This window comes from Glycine soja, chromosome 19 (assembly GCF_004193775.1).
Source record: "Glycine soja cultivar W05 chromosome 19, ASM419377v2, whole genome shotgun sequence".
In the NCBI taxonomy this organism is placed as follows: Eukaryota; Viridiplantae; Streptophyta; class Magnoliopsida; order Fabales; family Fabaceae; genus Glycine; species Glycine soja.
In genome coordinates, this window is record NC_041020.1 from 6,173,070 (window position 1) to 6,193,907 (window position 20,838).

Sequence of the window (20,838 nt, forward strand, 5' to 3'; positions counted from 1 at the left end):
TCTTCCAAAAGATATTTTTCCATACACATAATTCAGGAATCGAATCCATGACTACATGTTTAAGGAATAATGTTATATATCAATCATGTCACACCATGTTGATAAATAATCAAAACCTTTGTATCTAAAGAAGCTTTCAAAAGTCTTACTAGTCCAATAGATATTTTTTCATACCCACGATTTAGGGATCAAATCCACGATCACATACTTAAAGTACAATATTATATATCAATCATGTCACACTATGTTAGTAAACAATTAAAACCTTTGTATCTTGAGAAGCTTTCGAAAGACCTACTAGGTTTATATCCAAATAGGCATGCCCCTAGCTTTCAAATTATTTTACCACACCAAATACAACACAACATTAGTTAGATTAGGTGTAGCAAGGCGCATCATTCTTCTTCTTCTTCTTTTTTTATAGGCAGGTGCATGCACTACTAAAAAATAAGTTTTAACATCGTCCTATTAACATCGTTATTTGAAAATCGATGTCGTTAAGCACTTACAATATCGGTTTTCAAATAACCAATGTTAAAACTGAATTCAGTGCGATTTTAACGTCGGTTATTTAAAAATCGATGTTGTAAGTGTTTAACGATATCGATTTTCAAGTAACCGATGTTAAAATAATTCATTTTTAATATCGGTTATTTGAAAATCGATGTTGTAAGTGCTTAACAACATCGGTTTTCAAATAACCGATGTTAAAATCACACTAACTTCAGCTTTAACATCAGTTATTTGAAAAACGATGTTGTAAGTGCTTAACGACATCGGTTTTCAAATAACCGATGTTAATATAAACTCTTTTTCTTTAATTATTTATATATTTTTAAAAAAATCATATATTGAGTTATTAATTATATTTTAATTTTAAAAATATAATAATTAATAAACAATAACAAATTCAAAATGTAAGCATTTAAAAGTTAAACTAAATTTTTAAAATAAATTCTATAATTTTAATTTTATTATTTCATGATTATCATTTAAATATAACACACATTTATATAAATTATTGCATATTAGTTCATTTGAAAATTAAAAAAATACATTTTTAATAATAGAGTTTAACTTTTATAGAATTTTTATAAAATGTTGGTAAAAACAATTATATCGTAAAAAAATTAAAATTTATTATTAATATATTTTATTTAATTATTATAAAAATAAAAATAAATTAGTTTTTTTCTTCTTAAAAAGGTCATAGTTTTCAATACTTTTAGTTTCTTTGGTTTTTCTGAGTTCTCGACTTTGGAATTGATATATAAATTTAATTTTCTTTCAAACATTTTAAATTAAATTTAATTATTTATTCCTTTTAAATTATAAATCTCAATACATTACATAAAATTAAAAATAAAAAAAATACTTTATAATTTTATTTAAATATAACAATTTGTAGAGTGCCTGGAAAATTATGCTAGTGTGACTATAATTAGTCTTAATTAAATTTGGACTAGGGGTCAGTCCTTTTTTCTCTTATTAATCTATTCCTTCTACCGTAACTTATGGAAAATAAATAAATAGGATAAAAATAAGCTATTCTTATCTAACTGATGCTATCCCTTTGCATCGCTTACTTAAATTTTGAAATATATATATATATATGAAGGTGAACAATTTAAATTATAACATGAAGTTTTTTTCATTGATAACTTCTTATAAAAAAAAATTAAAATTCAATTTAAAATATAAATTAAAAGGAATAAATGATTAAAAAGATAAAACATACAAATGAAAATAATAAAATAAACACCATTTTAGATGAGTGAGAGAAAGGTTTTTGTTATTTATAGATATAATGTATGAAATGTATATATAGAGAAAAGATCAAAAAAATACTAAAAATGTTTAATTGAGAAAATAAATAAATTGAAAACTTTATCATCCTTTTATATTATGATTATATTTTTTTATTGATATGAAACTCAACGAGTATTATAATATTTTAATTATAATATATAAATATATTAATGTTTATTAATTTATGTATACTTGTACGTTTTTAACTGAAACATAATTTGGTTTAAAAAATATAAAAAAAGAACATTTAATTCAATTGATTAAAAAATTAATAATATCAAAACCCTAAATTGTTGGCTCTATAAATTATTATATCCTTAAATTAATAAACGCAATGCAAGCGGCGAACAGTGCTTTGATAGATAATTGATGTTTATGAAGAGTGAGTAAGTGAGTGAGTGAGTGAGGCGAAGGTTGTTTCATTTCATTGTTGGCAGAACAAAAAGTTATTTGTATTATTTTGCTTGCGAGAGTGTTTGAGAGCGGAACCTTGATTGAACATGTTGCGTTTCATTTAAAAGCGGTGTCGTTTCTCTCTCTTTCTCTTCTCTTCTGTGTTGCGCCCACAAATATTCCAAAACCCCCTCCATCTCGCAAGCACCGAACAAACCCAATTCGCGTGGGCAGAATCCGGTGACGATGGCGATGGCAACGGCGGCGACTCCATCGTGGCAGCCTCAGGAGCAAGGGTTCAAGGAGATCTACAGCCTACTTGAGCAGTAGATTTCGCATTCCTCTTCCACCGATAAGGTTCATATTTGGCAACACCTTCAGCACTACTTGCATCTCCCTAACTTCAACAATTAGCTTGTCTTCATCTTCTCCCGTGCCGTGGTGGCTCTATAAGAAGCCAAATTTTCAATAAATTATTATATCCTTCATAGCATTTGTTTCTACATTTATTGACTAGTAAATCATTCTTCACTTTCCTGCTTCACTTGTCCATGCAGATATGCTTTCTTTCTAACTTTAGTTTAGGCCACCACCACATATCAAAAATTGATGCTTCTGCTTCATCTACTTTCTTCATTTTGTGTAGTTACTTAGGAACTGTAGCTTTTTCAATTGTGAATGCTTTTTTTTTTGTTCCTATCATTCAAGTATCATCAATGATATGTTCACGGGTATGTTTTCTACTTTCTTTACTCTCTTTTTTAAGTTCTTTTGACATTTTCCAATGCAATTGTTTAGTGTTTTGTTGAGAGGCCTAATTCTAAAAGCATAAGGAGAGGCAAGTTATTATCAAATAGTTTATTAGATGTTCCTTCATATTGTGGTTGTGACATAATGTGCCTTGTTTCATGGCTTACAATGATTAAGCTTTTTAAAAATTAAAATGATTGGTCTTAAATCTTAATAATTAATATTTATATGATTGCAACTAATTGAGTTCCCAATGGTCCTGCTTGTATTATATGTGAGTTCATATTTCATAATTTTTTACATTGTCTGATGCACAAGTATATGCCAGGCACAATATTGGTGGTTACTATGCCCTGATATGCCAGGCACAATATAGTTTATTTTTAGCTATAATTTTTTTTTTATTTCATGAAGAGTTTTGGATTATTTGTGAAGAAACTGTGCTTTAATACCTTATCTCTAATGTGATTAGCCAATTCTTTACTTCGTAGCATATTTGGTGCTTTTTCATGCATCAAGTTTGGCATCATTTTTTCATCCTATATTTGTTTTTTTCTATTTCTATGCCATATTTTTAAAGATGAGTGACAATGGTGAAGAAGCTGGAGAAAATTGTCAAGTTCCCCGTTTGAATGAAAGGATTCTTTCATCATTGTCAAGGAGATCAGTAACTGCCCATCCTTGGCATGGTCTAGAAATTGGTAACTTTGTTAATATTATTACTTGTTCATATAGTATAGTTAAGATTTAAATCATATTTCAAAACTACTTAATTTTCATATACAGGACCTGAGGCTCCTCAGATCTTCTGTTTTGGAAGAATAGTTGTTGCCTCATTGTGCCATCTATTACTATTTATATGTTAAAGATGAAGTTATATATTATTTTTAGCATTTATTTTACCGAGTGTCTATTTTGCAAGCAGTCATTCCACTAGTGTCATATTGTACTAGGTGCTACTGAATCTTTTTGTAACTTCAGTCTCCAATAACTTAACTTCTCGATCGTCATACAACAATTTCATGATGACACCACACCTGTATAATTCCATTCTTGATTTGCAATTAGTTTTCTGGTAAAGGGGTGTTTCTGCTTGTTCAATGGTTGTAGGTTGTGGAGATCACTAAAGGAAGCAAGGTTAAGTATGAACCTAACACAAAGACTAGATTGAATAAGGTACAAACCAATTGCCTGGTTACTGGAATGGAAGCCCCTACTGCTGTAGCTTGAAACAGATTTCCCATATGCTTTTTTTCCCCATACCCATCCATCTTTATGCTTACGATTTCCAAATAATTCACAGGTTGATCGGGTTTTGTATTCATCAGTTGTTTATCCACATAACTATGGTTTTATCCCTCACACACTGTGTGAAGACAATGATCCAATTGACATAATTCATTCTAAGACTAAAAGAATGAGCACATGGAGGTAGCAGTTAATGATTTTTTACCTGCAAGCGTTGCTATTGATGCCATTCAGTACTCAATGTAAGTAAACTCATTTTTGAGCTACTTTAATACCTTATCTCTAATGTGATTGTAAAGTTCAAATTTGTCATTCATTTTCTCTTTAAGATTACTCTTGTTTTCTGGTATTTTTTCTTTTAGGTAGAAGCAAACAAAATTGTGGAAGGTTAAAGACTGTTATGCAAAGGTTTTATTTGTGATTGAAATTTTTTGCTTTAATTGATATTTAATTTAATTGCTCTGTAATGGTGAAGTACCTATATGATTAATTCCATTTTCCCTATTATGAGAAATTGAGAAATTCATCATATATAGACTCATTGTGACTACTTATTCTATTTGTTTCTTATAGAAATTATTAGGTGGATATTATTTTTTTATTGGAGCCTTATTTTTTATTATCAACTATTTGAGTCCTATTTAACAGATTAAGCTCCAGTTTTCCTTGTAAAACAGAGGTGCAATTGGACTAATTTAACTGGACTTGTATGCATCACCATATATATAGAGAGAGAGAGAGAATTGTCTTTGGTTCTTAATTAATGATCACATTTTATATGACTATGCAATGAGATAAAATACAAGTTACCCTTAGCATTAATGTTTAATTTGAAAAGAAAAATATATATTTTTTGGATTAAATAATACTTATTTTGTTTTTCAATTTGCAATCTCTTGGGTTATATATTGAATAAATCTTCCTTGGATTAAGTAGTATTGTGAAATGTTTTAGAATTAGTATACCAGAGTTTAACTTCGTTGGCAAGATCAAATGATAGTGTGTAGTCCCAAAAAAATAATACTATTAAAAACTACGAAGGAATAAAATAAAAGCTACACCAGGTAAGATAGTTAAAAAATTAAAATTCGGCATAAAACTAAAAATCCTACCCTCCCTTTCCACAATGAGGCCAAATTTAACAAGTGCATCAGCCACCTGATTGCAATTATGTATATAAACTAAACTCTTAATTTTATCCAAAAAAAATTATTATAAATAATGAAAATGATTAAATCGATTCATTGATGAGCATGTGTGGATGCAGTTTGTGTTGACAATTAATGCGAGGGGTGTGACTATAACGTGCAGGGCTTATGCAATCGTGGGCTGCTATAGTGATGGGAATATTATCTGGGAGCATTCCATGGGTGACTATGATGATTTTGCATAAAAAGTCAACCTTGCTACAAAAGGTTAGGGTTTCTTTACTCAAGGCACACAAATTTTTCCACCCAAAATAACTTACAGTACTCATTTTATCTTTCTCTTTCATTTCACTTTCATCTTATCTTTTTTTTCATTTTTTTCCCATTTTTATCATATCATTTCTTAAATCTATTCCTACGTTTATCACTTAATTTACATGATAGAGACAATGTCTCATGCTTGCCAGAAGGACTTGAGAATATTGTGGACAATTGGCAACTTGTACAAGTTCACTCTGAGAGTTAGTTGTAATGGTGTTTGTTTCTCATTTTATTTTGTCACTGCTAGGCTAGTGTTAGTGGTCCTAGGATACTTTGGAGGCTCCTAAGAATTTTCTATTTTAACCTGGATTCTATTAAAATAGACTTGGTTTTTTTTAATTTTATTTTAATTTTTTCAATGTTTAAGAAAGTGTTGTTACATGCAGGTTGAAAGTCGTAGGAGATTTCATATCATCCGTTCCTAGGATCAAGATGGGTGAGTTGTCTCTGGATGTTTCATGAATTCTCTAGCTTTTGATCTGGCTATTTTTCTTTCATGGAAATATGACTTTATTCTTTAAATGTTTTATGCAGGTATCGTGTTGCAGAGGTTGAATGGATATAAGATATTTAGCCACCAAAAGGAACAAGTGAAAGAGAGACGATAAATTCACTAAAATTTTGTTATGAATGTGTTTGTAAGCTCATTGTTATGTTGGATAGAATGCTAGTTTATTTGACTATCTACATGCATATGCGATTTTTTTTTGGTGTATAATGGTGGTAATGGGGCTTGTACTTAAGATTCCATGCAAACTACTATAACTCCCACTGTTTGGCCGACCCTAGTGGTTTGAATAATGAGATCTTTAATTGTCGTTCAAGTTTATATTCTTTTATGCTTTAGTTTTAAATGTTAAGGCTTAACTACAAGTCTGATGACTCTTTAAATTGAATGCATTATAGTGTAGCAAACAAACATATAATGCAGCTGAAGATGCTCATTATAAATTTACATATCAACATCAGTTATTCAAAAAGCCGATGTTAACTGACACTAACAACATCGGTTATTTAAAAAACCAGTGTTAACGGACCACTAACAACATCGGTTATTTAAAAAACCGTTGTTAACTGGAACTAACAACATCGATTTTTTAAATAACCGATGTTGTTAGTGCCAGTTAACATCAATTTTTCAAATAACTGATATTGTTAGTGCCCGTTAACACCGATTTTTTAAATAACCGATGTTGTTAGTGCCAGTTAACATCGGTATTTTAAATAATCGATGTTGTTAGTGCCAGTTAACATCGGTTATTTAAATAATCGATGTTGATATATAAATTTATAACTTTCTTTTTTCAAAATTCTTATTATATAACATCGACTATTTAAATAATTGATGTTGTATTTATTAGTTAACATCGATTTTGAAAAACCGATGTTAACAATATTACTTTCAACATCGAGACTTTCAACATCGGTTAATAACCAATGTTAAAAGTCTTAAATAACCGATGTAAAAACCTTATTTTCTAGTAATGATGATTATTCATTTATATAAGTAGTGACAACCTACAAATTTTAAACTGATCGAGAGCAACACACACAATATACACATAATAAATGTAATATTAAGAAAAAATAAAATGAAATCTTTGAGGGGGAGTTTTCCCCTCAAGACAATAAGTATGTCTGTTTATATGTACTCAATAGATATTTGTTAGCGTTGGTGACATGAAGTCTTCGTGATGCAACCCAATTGATGAAAAAAATAATAATGAGAGAAAAATTGGGGGATTTGTTGTGGTAGCGGAGGTATGGACCCTTATTATCGGACTATTTTATGTTCATGGATTAGGGTTATTCGTATACATAAATATATTGTGTTTTGGTAGTTTTGCATCTGAGATGTTTTTGTAATCGCACATATTGCTTTTGCTCTCTATTTTGTTAGGTTCTTTGATATAGTAGATATATTTCACAGCTTATATGCCCGTGGTTTCTTCAATTTTGGTTTTTCACACAACTCTTGAGACATTCTTTTATTCCTTCTCATTAGCAATTATTTTCTAGCAATATTTTACGGCATTAATTACTACATGGAATCATCAATGTAGACAAGCTAAACTCATTTATCTCAGCCATGTACTCCCTCTAATTTTTAATAATTGTCGTTTTAGACTCTTCTAATTTTTTAAAAATAAAAACCGTTCAAGGCTTTCTCTATCTTCCCTATTTGTTAGAGACAACTTCCCATACTTTCTACTCATTTTCAGATCTCAGTTATCTCAAGCATTTGTTTTTCTGAGCATTTGTTTTTCTCTTTCTTTCTCCTCTTTCTTCTCCCTTTCACATTAATTAAACAATTTTACGTGATGTTTCACTCTTCCTTTACTGCTTATCTCTTCCTTTACTGCTTACTCCCTCTACTCTCTAGATACACTTTTTATTTTTCACCCTTCCTATTTCCCTTCCCTCTGTCGTTTGGGTTTTCTTTTTTCTCTCTCAAATAGTGTAAAATACAGTTTTTATTTTGCCTCCAAAGTTCTTCTTCTGAGTTTAATTTTTGGTTCCTCGTTGAATAATTAATGAGCTTTAAAATGAGAAGAAGAAGAAAGGTTTTTAGCAGCTCATGAAACAAAGTAGAGTTTTTGATGGAGAGAGAGATTTGTTTTCGTTAATTACACGTATATTAAATGAGAGAGGAGAGAGTTTTTTTTTTGTTTTCGGATTCCTCCTTCGGTAGTCGTTGCCTTGGAATTGTGCAGTGCATTTATTTTCATTATCACTCCTATAATTGGAATAATTGAATATTTTACTTATTTTAAGTCTTTAATGATTTCCTTAATTAATGTGCAAAAGTCTAAAACGACTCTTATTAATAAAAGGGAGTACAGATTAAACATTCCCAAGAATGTTAACAAATAATCTGGCATTATCTTTTGATTCCTATTAATAAAAAAAATCGTTCGCAGAAAGTGTTTTCCTCGTACCATTCATTCTGCTTAATTTCCTCTTACTCCTGTATGAGAAGCTTGCCATTTGATAATAGGCCAGAAAAACTGCATTTTCTTTTTTTCCATTGGTAGTTTTTAACATTTTTTATTAATCAGACTTAGCTTTTAATGACTAGGCCAGCTGTTAAAAAGGTCCAATATTGACTTTGTACGTACATATTTAAAGTGTTATGAAGCAATTGCTCATGGACCATTGTTTATATATGCAAATGTAGAAGCAACGGGAATGATAAAATATTATATGATATGTACCTACAATATTTAAGTTTAATGATGGCTCTATATTAAAGTAGAGATCAACCTCAAGCAAACAAAAATGGTTTAATTTATAGCCAAAAAAAAAACTATACTCAATCAGAATTCAAATCAAGTAGAAAATTTAAGAGAGGGGTTTGGTTTGAGAAGATATTTTATATTTTTATTCTCTATTTATTTACCTTTTCTTGTATAAATTTCAAAAAACAAGAAATAAAATATAAATAGAAGAACATTTTTTTTTATTTGAAACTAAAGAAAGCGTATATATGTTACTTTACACACTACATTAGCAAAGCTGCTTTCATTCCTATGCAGTATTTCCTTCCTCCTTTATTCCTTTCTCTTCTTTTTCTCTTTTTGAATCCCTTCCAAAATGAAGTTCCTACATATTTCTCTTCTATGTGGGAACAATAGCTCATAACAAACGATGTCAAAAATAACCATACTAGTATTCTTAACCTTACTTATGTTTACACTCACCACACTGTCTTGTTCTCTGTTTAGTTACAATTCACTCTTGAAAATTAATAAATATAAGCAATCATCCATTATTGCAATTGATGATTTAAGTGAGCCATAAAGCTTGCCCTCAACACCAGTGAAGAAGTGTGACATTTTCAGTGGGGAATGGGTGCCCAATCTAGAGGCACCATATTACACAAACACAACATGTTGGGAAATTCATGAGCATCAAAATTGCACGAAGTATGGGAGACCTGTGGTATGTGACTCAAAATCACCAAAGCCACAAAAGTGAAGGATTCTTTTGTTGATGACATAACTAAATTCAATTATTATAACTGAATTCAGTTGTCATAACTGAATTGGTGACTTGGCGCCAAAGGAAAATCGTTGTTCCTAGAGCTAGCAACTAATGTATATATATTCTTGATCATGTTATAGTGAAACAGAAGTTTTGCAGGACAAATTCAGAGAGTTCAAAGGAGATAGTGAGCTAGGAGATTGAAAGAGGTTTTTTTGGAAAGAAATCGAGAGAGATCAAAGCTAGATGCTGCTTGTATTGAACTTGAATTTCATGATCAATGTGATGATGATGAGCTGCTCTTTCCCGTGGATGTAGGCACATTGTTGAACCACGTAAAATCTTGTGTAGTTCTTGGTTTATTCTTTGTTGTGCTTGTTCTTGTTTTTTTTTTCTTTTTTGATCTAGTGCAGGTCTAACAAACTAAAAGAACCAACAAGTGGTGTCGTCTATGGGGACATCAAGATCAAGAAAGATGGGAACAACGAAGTACGATATTGAGAAGTTCTCAATGGAAAATGACTTCGGGTTATGGAGGATCAAGATGGAAGCAGTCTTTTTTCAACATGGCTGTGCAGAAGCTCTTAAAGGAGAAGAAAGGATGTCTAAATCTCTAAGCTCAAAGGAGAAATCAGAAATGATTGATAGAGCCAGAAGTGCAATCATTCTATGTCTTGGAGATAAAGCTTTAAGAGAAGTTGCAAGAGAAAAAACAACAGCCTCAATGTGGTTGAAACTGGAGTCCTTGTATATGACAAAGTCCCTTGCAAATCGACTATGCTTGAAGCAACAACTGTACACCTTCAAGATGACAGAATCAAGAACAATCACTGAACAATTGGCAGATTTTAACAAGATCCTTGATGTTTTGGAAAATATTGAAGTAAAGCTTGAAGAGGAAGATAAAGCTCTTTTGCTTTTGAATTCCTTACCAAAATCCTTTGAGCATTTCAAGGATGTAATCCTTTATGGCAAAGGTCAAGACATTTCCCTAGAAGAAGTTCAGACCTCAATAAGGACCAAGGAGATGCAAAAACAGCAAGATTCCAAATTTGAGGATAATGCTGAGTAAGGATGTTACCTTTGATGAGAGTAGAATGGCAATGCTGAGTAAGGATCAAAAGGACAACAAGTCAAGTAATGAGAGTACTAAATTTGAGGTGGAGCATTCAGAGGCATCAGATCATGGCAGTGAAGATACTATTGATCACACTGATCAAGCAGAAATTGGTGATAATGAAGATTTGGCTACTCAGCATGACTTGTCCAATTATCAATTAGTTAGAGATAGAGCTAAAAGGGTTATAAAGCCTACAAAGAGGTATAGCCATGCTGACATTATCTGCTATTTCTTGAATGTTGCTGAGGAGATTCAAAATTCAAAACCAAAGACCTTGAGGGAAGCAATTGAAAGTGAAGACAATCAGCTGTGGCTTCAGGCAATGAATGAAGAAATAGAATCCTTAAGAAAGAACAAGGCCTAGAAACTTGTGGATCAACCCAAGAAGCAGAAGGCTGTGGGACGTAAGTGGATTTTCAAGAAGAAAGAAGGTATTCCAGGGGTAGAAAGGCCTAGATACAAAGCAAGACTAGTAGCAAAAGGCTTTACATAGGTTGATGGAATTAATTACAATGAGATTTTTTCACCAATTGTGAAGCATTGTTCAATAAGAATCATGCTAGGTCTAGTCAATCAGTATGATTTGGAACTTGAACAGCTTGATGTTAAAATTGCTTTTCTTCATGGAAACCTGAAGGAAACCATTTATATGAACCAACCTGAAGGTTTTGAAGAAGGGGAGAACAAGGTGTGCTTGTTGAAAAAATCTTTGTATGGACTGAAGCAAAGACCTCGAATGTGGTATCAGAAGTTCGATGAGTTCTTTATTCAGGTATGGTTTCATCAGAAACAGTTATGACAGCTATGTATATATCCTGAAAAGGAAGAAAGTGTGTGTTCTCTACCTTCTCTTGTATGTGGATGACATCCTCATAGCAAGTGCTAACAAGGAAGAGATTAGACAACTCAAGGAAAGTTTGAACACAGAATTTGAGATGAAAGATCTAGGATCAGCTAGAAAGATACTCGGGATTGATATTCATAGGGATAGAGCAAAGGGTGAACTATTCTTGTCTCAAAGCAATTACCTCAAGAAAGTGGTGGAAAGGTTTAGGATGCATCAAAGCAAATCTGTCAGCACACCACTTGGTTATCATACAAAGCTATCTGTTATTCAAGCTCCAGAGACAGCTGAAGAAAGGTCTAAAATGAATCAAGCACCCTATGCCAGTGGTGTTGGAAGCATCATGTATGGAATTGTTTGCAGCAAACCTGACTTGGCTCATGCAGTAAGTATAATAAGCAGGTTCATGGGAGATTCCGGTAGTGCACACTGGGAGGCCTTAAAGTGGGCACTGATGTATCTTAATGGATCTTTGAAAGCTGGATTAAGGTACAAGAAGACAGCACTCGAGGCAACAATTACAGGCTATGTTGATGCAGATTTTGCAGGAAATGTAAACACGAGGAAGTCCTTAACTGGATATGTGTTTACCTTGTATGGAACTGCAATCAGTTGGAAAGCAAGTCAACAATCAATTGTTGCTCTTTCAACAACTAAAGCAGAATACATGACCCTAGTTGAAGGAGTTAAGGAAGCAATCTGGCTAAAAGGAATGGTAAATGAACTTGGAATAGCACAATCATATGTAACAATTCACTGTGACAGTCAAAGTGTTATCCATTTAGCAAATCACCAAATTTACCATGAGAGGACAAAGCATATAGATGTGAAACTACACTTCATCAGAGATGTGATTGATTCGGAGAAGGTGAAGGTGGAGAAGGTTTCAACAAAAGAAAACCTTGTTGACATGTTCACAAAGTCCCTATCTTGTGTCAAGTTCAAGCGCTGCCTGGACTTGATCAATTTTGAAGATGCCTAAAGCAGATTAGTAGAAGTGCAGCCCGGAATCACAAGATAGACACTTGTTGATTTGGAGTCAAGGTGGAGATTTGTGGTACGTTACTCAAAATCACCAAAGCCACAAAAGTGAAGGATTTTTTTGTTGATAACATAACTAAATTCAGTTATTATAACTGAATTCAGTTGTCATAATTGAATTGGTGACTTGGCGCCAAAGAAAAATCTTTGTTCCTAGAGCTAGCAACTAGTGTATATATATTCTTGATCATGTTATAGTGAAACAGAATTTTTGTAGGAAAAATTCAGAGAGTTCAAAGGAGATAGGGAGTTAGGAGATTGAGAGAGGTTTTGTTAGAAAGAAACCGAAAGAGATCAAAGCCAGTTGTTGCTTGTATTGAATTTGAATTTCATGATAAATGTGATGATGATGAGCTGCTCTATCCCGTGAATGTAAGCACATTGCTGAACCACGTAAAATCTTGTGTAGTTCTTGGTTTGTTCTTTGTTGTGCTTGTTCTTGTTTTTTTTTTCTTTTTTGATCTAGTGCAAGTCTAATAGACTAAAAGAACCAACAAGACCTTATACTGATTTCATGAAGTGGAGATGGAAGCCAAAAGAGTGTGAACTCCCCATATTCAACCCTTTTCAGTCCCTAGAAATTATGAGAGGAAAATCTATGGCTTTTGTTGGAGCTCCATTGGCAGAAATCACATGCAGTCTATGATTTGTCTCCTATCAAGGGTAAGTCTGCTCTTTTACATTTTTTCATGATTGAGATTATAAAACTATGGTTCCACAATTATTACTAATTACTAATTTTCTTTAGTTTTAATTATTTTTCCATTTTTCTCCTTGATTTCATATATCAATGGTATAGTTGCGTTGTACCAAAAATAAGTTGTGTACGTAGTTGCTTACGTAATATGATATCTGATCACATAGCAAGCCTGCATCTGCATAAAATTCATGAAACACGGTCAACGAAAAAAAAAAGGTTAAAATTATAAGCCATAAGTTCATGCTTTTCTTAACTTCTGAGTTCCTATGGTAAAAGTTAGTGCCACGATCAAAAGCTCATGATGGCTCCTTCGATCAGAATATTTAACTTCTCTTTGTGATCCAATTTATGCATAGTGCTGCTCTGAAATTGATCACTTGATCCTTGTTGTTTGAAGTTCTTAAAAGTAGCCGTAATCTAGATAAAAATTAAAAAGTTAATTCAAAATTATTAGTTATAAATTGAATATTAAATTATAAGTATTTGATAAATTATGTGGTGAAATAATTGATAATCGACAAATTATAGAAATGTGCATGTGTATATGATTTCTTAAATATACTTAAATTTATTGTATAAATAAATTTTTTTTTGTAATTATGATTTTAGTTTTTGGGTTAATTTCAAATTTTCATAATTATTATTTAAAGATCAACTATATTAATCATATTTCTTTGGTTAATTATTTTATATTTTTTATTATTATAATCTTACATTATATTCTAAAATATTTCTAACTAAGTTTAAAATAAAATAAAAATAACATTCATTTCAGTATACTTCATATTTTTATTATGTTGATTGATATCATTGTATATTAATATATATTGTCATACTAATTAATCCACTATCATCATCTTTTTTTTGGTCAGGCCATTACCATCATCTAGTACAATGCTTAAATAATAAATTAAATAATGTAAATTGTGTAATAGTTAAAATAAATAGTGTAATATAAAAATAATTAAAAAATAAAATAAATTTAGAATGTAAATTTCAGTCTAATTCAATACTACAAAATTACTGCTAAGGATTGTTACTTATATGGTTACAATTTAGGCAATCCAAAAAGACGGTGACTAAAACGGGTTAGGAGGTCTGCAATTAACACGGCTTGCCAACAAAAATAAACCTATCATTTAGGTGAGAAACCAAAAAGGAGTATAATAAAACTCTACTGAATCGATCTGAAAGTAAGAAAAGGTAAAAAATAAAAGTTAATAAATAATTTAAGGATAAAAGGAAAATAAAACATTTGTATATATTTTTTAATGTAACTCAACTATTAGCAGAATTTTTACATCTACTTAATTAAAAATTTAAACTTAGCACCACTATCTTGTCGGGTTGAGGTGTATTTCCAACAAATAATTAACCAAAAATATTTGGAGCTTCGGTTGTTGATAATTTGACAAACACACATTTCAATCTTTTCACATATTTGAGTGTGTAAACATTTTTCCTTCTAGTAATGGTGATCTAAAGTATTAAATTTTAATCTTTTTTAACTTTCTAGGTGGAGTGGCCCATAGATGTATCGTACACAGATGATTTTTCCTTCAAGCGGCAGTACTCAAGCTACAACTTCACAATGGCTACTTTTTGGTCACCCTATCTAGTTAGATCCAAACAAGTGGATTCAAATGGTGGTCTTTACCATGTTTATCTTGATGAATTTGATGAAATAAGGACGAACCAAATTAATGAGTTTGATTATGTCATTATCATTGTTGGATGCCAATATTGTGCCTTAGAAAATGTCACTCAGCTAACCTGGCACCATGGCTATAAAAAGGCATTTTGGACTGCATTTAAAGCCATCATTAGTTTAGAAAACTTTAACGGAGTTACATTTCTTAGAACATTTGCACCATCTCATTTTGAGAATGGGGTGTGGGATAAAGGTGGGAATTGTGTGAGAACAAGGCCATTTAAGAGTAATGAAACAAGGTTAGAGGGCAACAATTTGGAGTAACATACAATACAATTGGAGGAGTTCAAAATTGATGAGAATAAAGCTACAAAGAAAGGTTTGAAATTCATGTTATTTGACTCTACACAGGCAATCTTATTGAGACCAGATGGTCACCCCAATAAATATGGACACTGGCCAAATGAGAATGTGACATTATATAATGATTGTGTACACTGGTGCTTGCCCGGGCCAATAGACACCTGGAGTGATTTCCTACTAGAAATATTAAAAATGAAAGGTATGAGATATACAAGAGAGATTTCATTTACAAACAAATTGATTATTAGATTTATAAATTCGTTCACAAGTTTAACATCATGTCTTTTGTCCTAATTTTAAACTTTGAGACTTTGTTTCACGAATTCAAACTGATCACTCTACTTATAAGTAATGTTGGGAGACCCTTCTTATATTATCATTTTAAAAACAATTAAGAGAAAAATAGTGTACACTACCACCACGCATGATTTAGTTGCTTCTGGTTCTTTTTTCTTGTTATGTAGTTGGGCCTAGGCCTTTAATATGTTGGGTGCATTTGAATTCTACACCTCTCATTTTATGTGTGTGGACAAAAATAACTCATCCAAACTCATAGATGGTGGCGCGCAAAGGAAGGAGATGGAAGGTGATAGCACAACGTCATGAGATGAGTGCAGGGTTTGTGCAAGGAGGATGAGGTCGCAGCCATCACGAAAGGAGGTGGTCGCAGCCATCGCGGAAGGAGGTGTCGTCACGACATGAGTATACTTATGAGGGAGGTGCCTTCCAGGATTTTAGGTCTGTGATTAGTTTGAGGAAAGTATTAGGATATTTTAGTCTTTTCAAATATTTTTGGAGGTACAGAATACAATATTGGAGGTGCATGATTTAAATCCCTATGTTTTATTGGTGATCTCTGACAGTCGGACTAAGTTTTTATTGGGCTGAACTTCAAGATTTTAACAGTACAAAGAGAATAATACAAGTCAACAAAGTATATGTGAATTATGACTTATTGTTTCTTCTTTTGGGTTATTAATTATTATAGATACCTTTTAAAAACGGTGATGGCAGTCAAAAAAATAAATGTGAGAGAAAAATTAAGAATATAATGCTTTTGTTTTTATTAAAATTATTATTTAATTTTTATTATCATTTTTTCTTTATTTTTATGATTAATGAGAAAAAATAATTTTTTTTTAAAAAAAGTAAGGATATACTCTGATGTAGTTGATAAAATAATAATTAATATTAACTTAAAAATTTTAAATAATAAATAAAAATATTTTTTTTTCAAGAAAACCCGACGTTAAAGTAGTGTTTGTTAGTCATGTGTAGTAGTGGGTCACATTTTTTTGCTTACATTTCATTTTTTTTTTAACTATTAGCATTATTCTAGAACAAATAAATCAATAGAAACATAAATCAAAAGAAGATAAAAAATAACAACAATAATAATTTATCATCTATAACTATTCTTCTATAGAGTTGAATAGATAGACATTTCTTAATATAAAATTTTACACCATCAATTAATTAAAAATTATCATTAATATAAATTTTAATCTAAATTATAAAATTCTAAAAATCAATAAAATTATTATATATAATAATTTATAATTAAATAACAATATAAAAGTTTAGACTGAGTTGATTGAACAAAAAAATACGTAAATTATTATAAATCTTCTAGTATCTATATTTTATTCCTACCAATCAACTAAAAAGTACATATTTTCTCCTAGTCATAATATAACAATTATGAAGTCGAGTTTTAAAAACATGAAAGGGAATTTTTGGTAAATAAAAAAAAAGGATTAAGAAAGTAAAATACTCAAATATTAACAAAATAAAAAGATACTGTTGAATAAAAAGTTTTAAAAATCACTATAATTAATTAAGTTGTAAATAGAAATAAACTAAATATAATCTAATAAAAAAATAAACTAAATATCTAAAAAAAAGATTCTCTCCATGTCTTCAAAATTTTAAGTAAATCAAAAATATTTATAAAGATAATTGTTATACTATTTTAAGAAATTTATAATGTTAATGTTTACCAAAAATAATAAATTATGTCTTTCATTATAAATATTAAAGTAATAAATTTATTATATTTTTTAATCTACAATCAATTTGATATTACCATTTTCGTCGTCATATACTAAATTAAATATATAAAATGTTTTTTTAGTCTAACTTTTTAGTTGGAAACCGAATATATACCCAGAATCCCATGTCATCAAATAACTGACTTTGTTTTTGAAGCCTGAATTTGGAAAATCCTTACCATCCATTTATTAAATGCATTCATTTCCATTGACAAATATATATAGAGAAAGACCCTTTTTCCCATTCTCTGGAGGAATTGCACTGCTCAATAACAAAAGAGGGGTCAAAAACTTTTCACAAATTACTCCTTCACAAGGTTTGTTAATTTCTCTTCCTTCCTTCTAATGAGTAGTTGTCACTTTGTCCTTTTCTTCTTCAATTCTTCTTCTTCTTATTTTTCTTCATATGTATTTTTATTTTTATTTTTTTGTTCACTTAGTGGAGAACTATAAAGATATATAGAATTCTAATTCCAAAGCAGAATCAAACAACAAGCAAGTGATGGGTCTGGGAAGATTGATGGTGACTCTGAAATCTAAGATAAGGTCTTTGAAGATTATGAAGAAGCCTGATTATGATAAGGTGGAGAAGAGTGAGAGCATGAGAATGGAGATTAGGAGCAGGAAGGCCAGAAAGCTCATTGAAGAGACCCTCAAAGTGGCTGATTCACCAAAGTCCAAAGCTTTTGCTTTCTGATATATATATATAAATATATGCTTCATTTGTACTCAGATTATTTAGTATCATTATTATTTGTTCAATGTTTTCTCTTCAATTTTGGTTCATGCACCATATGTAGTTTCAATGACATGTATGTTTATCTTTGTTCTTGAGGTCTCTGTCTCTGCTCCTTTCCATCAACCACATCCACCAAAAACCAAGTTTGAGTAACATTTGTGGTGAATATACTTCTGGAATTAGCATATCCTGGGAAGAACATCTGTGGATTTTGCTCAGGCCATTTTTTGATATAAGAATTTTTTTTTTTCTTCCACAAAGTATCTATTAATTTTATCGATAACTAATTTTCATTAAAAAAAATTAATTGAGAATCTTTAATAAAAATTTTCCTTTAATTTTAATTATTTTTTATTTACAATGACTCAAATATTTTGTACAATAATAATAAATAAAATTACAGATTACAGATATATTTCATTTATATTTTTTTTACATTAACTATTAATATTTTGGTATTTTTTTCATTTTTCTCTTACGGCTACCAAAATCAATTGAAAAATACGGATAATTTTTTTAATTATCCTAATACTATACAAGTCTTAATTAAATTTATTTTCTATTCAAACTCCAACTAAATAGACACGAGAGAAATAATTCCTGGAATAAATAATGTTTTTTTCCAGATTTTAATATCAAAATATGTGATGAATATAGTACAACACCAAATAAGATTAACCTGAAACCGAATCCACTGCATTTATGAAAAAACTGAAGATAGTGAATTTATATACAACGGCCTACAGTAACTCACATTTATTTTGATATTTTATCTACAAACAGAAAACTGTTAAAGATAATAATTGTATTAAATGGAAAAATAATATTTCAAATATATTAAATATTTCTTTAGAAGAGATATATTAAATGTTAGATTTATATTAATTTTTTAATTTTTAATTTTTTTAATAAATATTCTTAAGATACTTATCCAAATGCCATATTTAAAAATTTTAAAGACTGAAATTTTATGCTAATTATTTTAAATTGAACTGTGTCATGGTTGTACCACATCATTTTTTTTGTTATGAATATTTTTCACTAGCAAATCTGTGAGCCAAAACTTCCACTTGATGATATATTTTATTTTTTGCTGGTAGTTGGTATACTTTTTATAATTAACTTTTATTTGTTTTCTTATCATTTTAATCAGTCATTATTAGTGAATATTTAAAGAAACTAGTTAGGAGAATATTTAATATAGCTTATTAAATAATTTTAATTACATTATAAACATTTTTATAAAAAGAAGTCATTGAAAATAGAATCAAAATTAATTAAAATATATTTTATAGATTTATTATTGAATAGGATAAAAAATAGTTAAAATTTTATTTATATTTAAATTTAAAAAAAGATAAATAATCCAATTCGTCCTTTAAAGTTCAAGATGTTGAAGAATTGATGATGAAAAATTCAAAATTTAATTTGAATGTGTAAAACGTGTGACAAATTAGTCTATAAATAATTTAATGATAAATTAATTCTTAAACTTTATAACTTGATGTCAAATTGGTCTAAAAAATATAATTTATTGTCAAATTAGTCTTTGAACATTATAACTTAATGATAAAATGATCTTACAAATTTAATAACATGATTAATTTGTCACACTTTTTGTATATTCAGGAGCTAAAATTATATTTTTATCCTTTAAGAATCAATTTATCATTGCATCATATTTTGGAGTACGAATTTGATTATTTACTAAAAAAAATATTGCTTATAATTTAGTTCGGAAGAAGTAATTTTTATTTTGAAAAATTAAGAGTAATTTGTTCATTTTCAAATTTCTCTTCTAATAATTTATGATAAAATCTTATTAAGAAATGTCTTTTGAAAACTTACTAAATAATTAAATAAAAATTATTTAAAATTACAATAAAATACATTATTAATAATAAATATAATACATTTTATTAAAAAAAGTTACTTTTAATTTCTTAAAAGTATTCAGACATGGACCAACATTCTTAATTATACAAAGCAACATATTTTTTGTGGTGCATTATAAAGTAAGTTATATTAATTATAGGTGTAAGCAGAGTTAGTGCAGTGGATAACCTAGTCAGTGGCAGAATAAAGTTGAGCAATAGTGTGATGTGACAATTGGCTGCACGTGAAACTATAGATGTGGGGTTGACGATAGAAGACAAAGAAGGATAAAGGCATGAAATATGCATTGTTTGCATATGAAAATGAAACATCAAAGTGGGCACCAAGATACTTCTGAATGAAAAAACGACTTAGCAGAATTGTTTCCTTCAAAAAAACCAAGTCCAGATTCGTACACTCCCCACATCTTAATCGCAGCTTAATTTGCCCAAGAAATCTTTATTCGTGACAGAACAAATCTTTAGATCCTTGGATTTGGATGATTTGTAATTTTCTAAATATAATATGTTTTGCTAAGAAACTCACTGTTCAATTGTTTGGCATGACACTTGCAATATTAGCCAGTTCAGTGAAATACACCTATAGTTAAAAGAACAAAAACCCGGCTTTTTTTTTATTAAAAGGGGTAACTTTTTTTCAAAATTAGCCAATGGAGGTAGATTTTGAAAAACAAAAATACTCATTTAGAGTAAGTGGTAAATGGAATCATGAATTTGTAAGCAGAAGTTGTAAACCGATCTTCGATTCGACTTCTGAATGAGATACAAAACACTTTCGAAA

The 20,838-nt window shown here is 30.0% G+C and overlaps 2 protein-coding genes and 1 pseudogene across 3 annotated transcripts; all 3 read left to right on the forward strand.

Annotated features, from left to right (window-relative positions):
- The first annotated feature begins 3,392 nt into the window (after positions 1-3,392).
- On the forward strand, positions 3,393-4,434 carry LOC114399590 (soluble inorganic pyrophosphatase 1-like). Its single transcript, XM_028361795.1, has 4 exons — positions 3,393-3,653; positions 3,739-3,776; positions 4,063-4,128; positions 4,256-4,434. Exons 1-4 carry the CDS (start codon positions 3,533-3,535, stop codon positions 4,385-4,387), a joined length of 357 nt encoding a protein of 118 aa, XP_028217596.1. The 5' UTR covers positions 3,393-3,532; the 3' UTR covers positions 4,388-4,434.
- Positions 4,435-6,190: 1,756 nt separating this feature from the next.
- On the forward strand, positions 6,191-16,306 carry LOC114398525 (annotated as a pseudogene).
- A 1,270-nt stretch (positions 16,307-17,576) lies between these two features.
- On the forward strand, positions 17,577-18,344 carry LOC114399814. 2 transcript variants are annotated; one of them, XM_028362027.1, is made up of 2 exons: positions 17,577-17,740; positions 17,906-18,344. In XM_028362027.1, the coding sequence occupies exons 1-2, from the start codon at positions 17,617-17,619 to the stop codon at positions 18,118-18,120; spliced, it is 339 nt and encodes a 112-aa protein (XP_028217828.1). In that variant the 5' UTR covers positions 17,577-17,616; the 3' UTR covers positions 18,121-18,344. The 2 variants fall into 2 exon arrangements, 1 of the variants encoding a protein (XP_028217828.1); XR_003663840.1 differs by having other exon boundaries at positions 17,672-17,740; positions 17,864-18,344.
- The last annotated feature ends 2,494 nt before the right edge of the window (positions 18,345-20,838 follow it).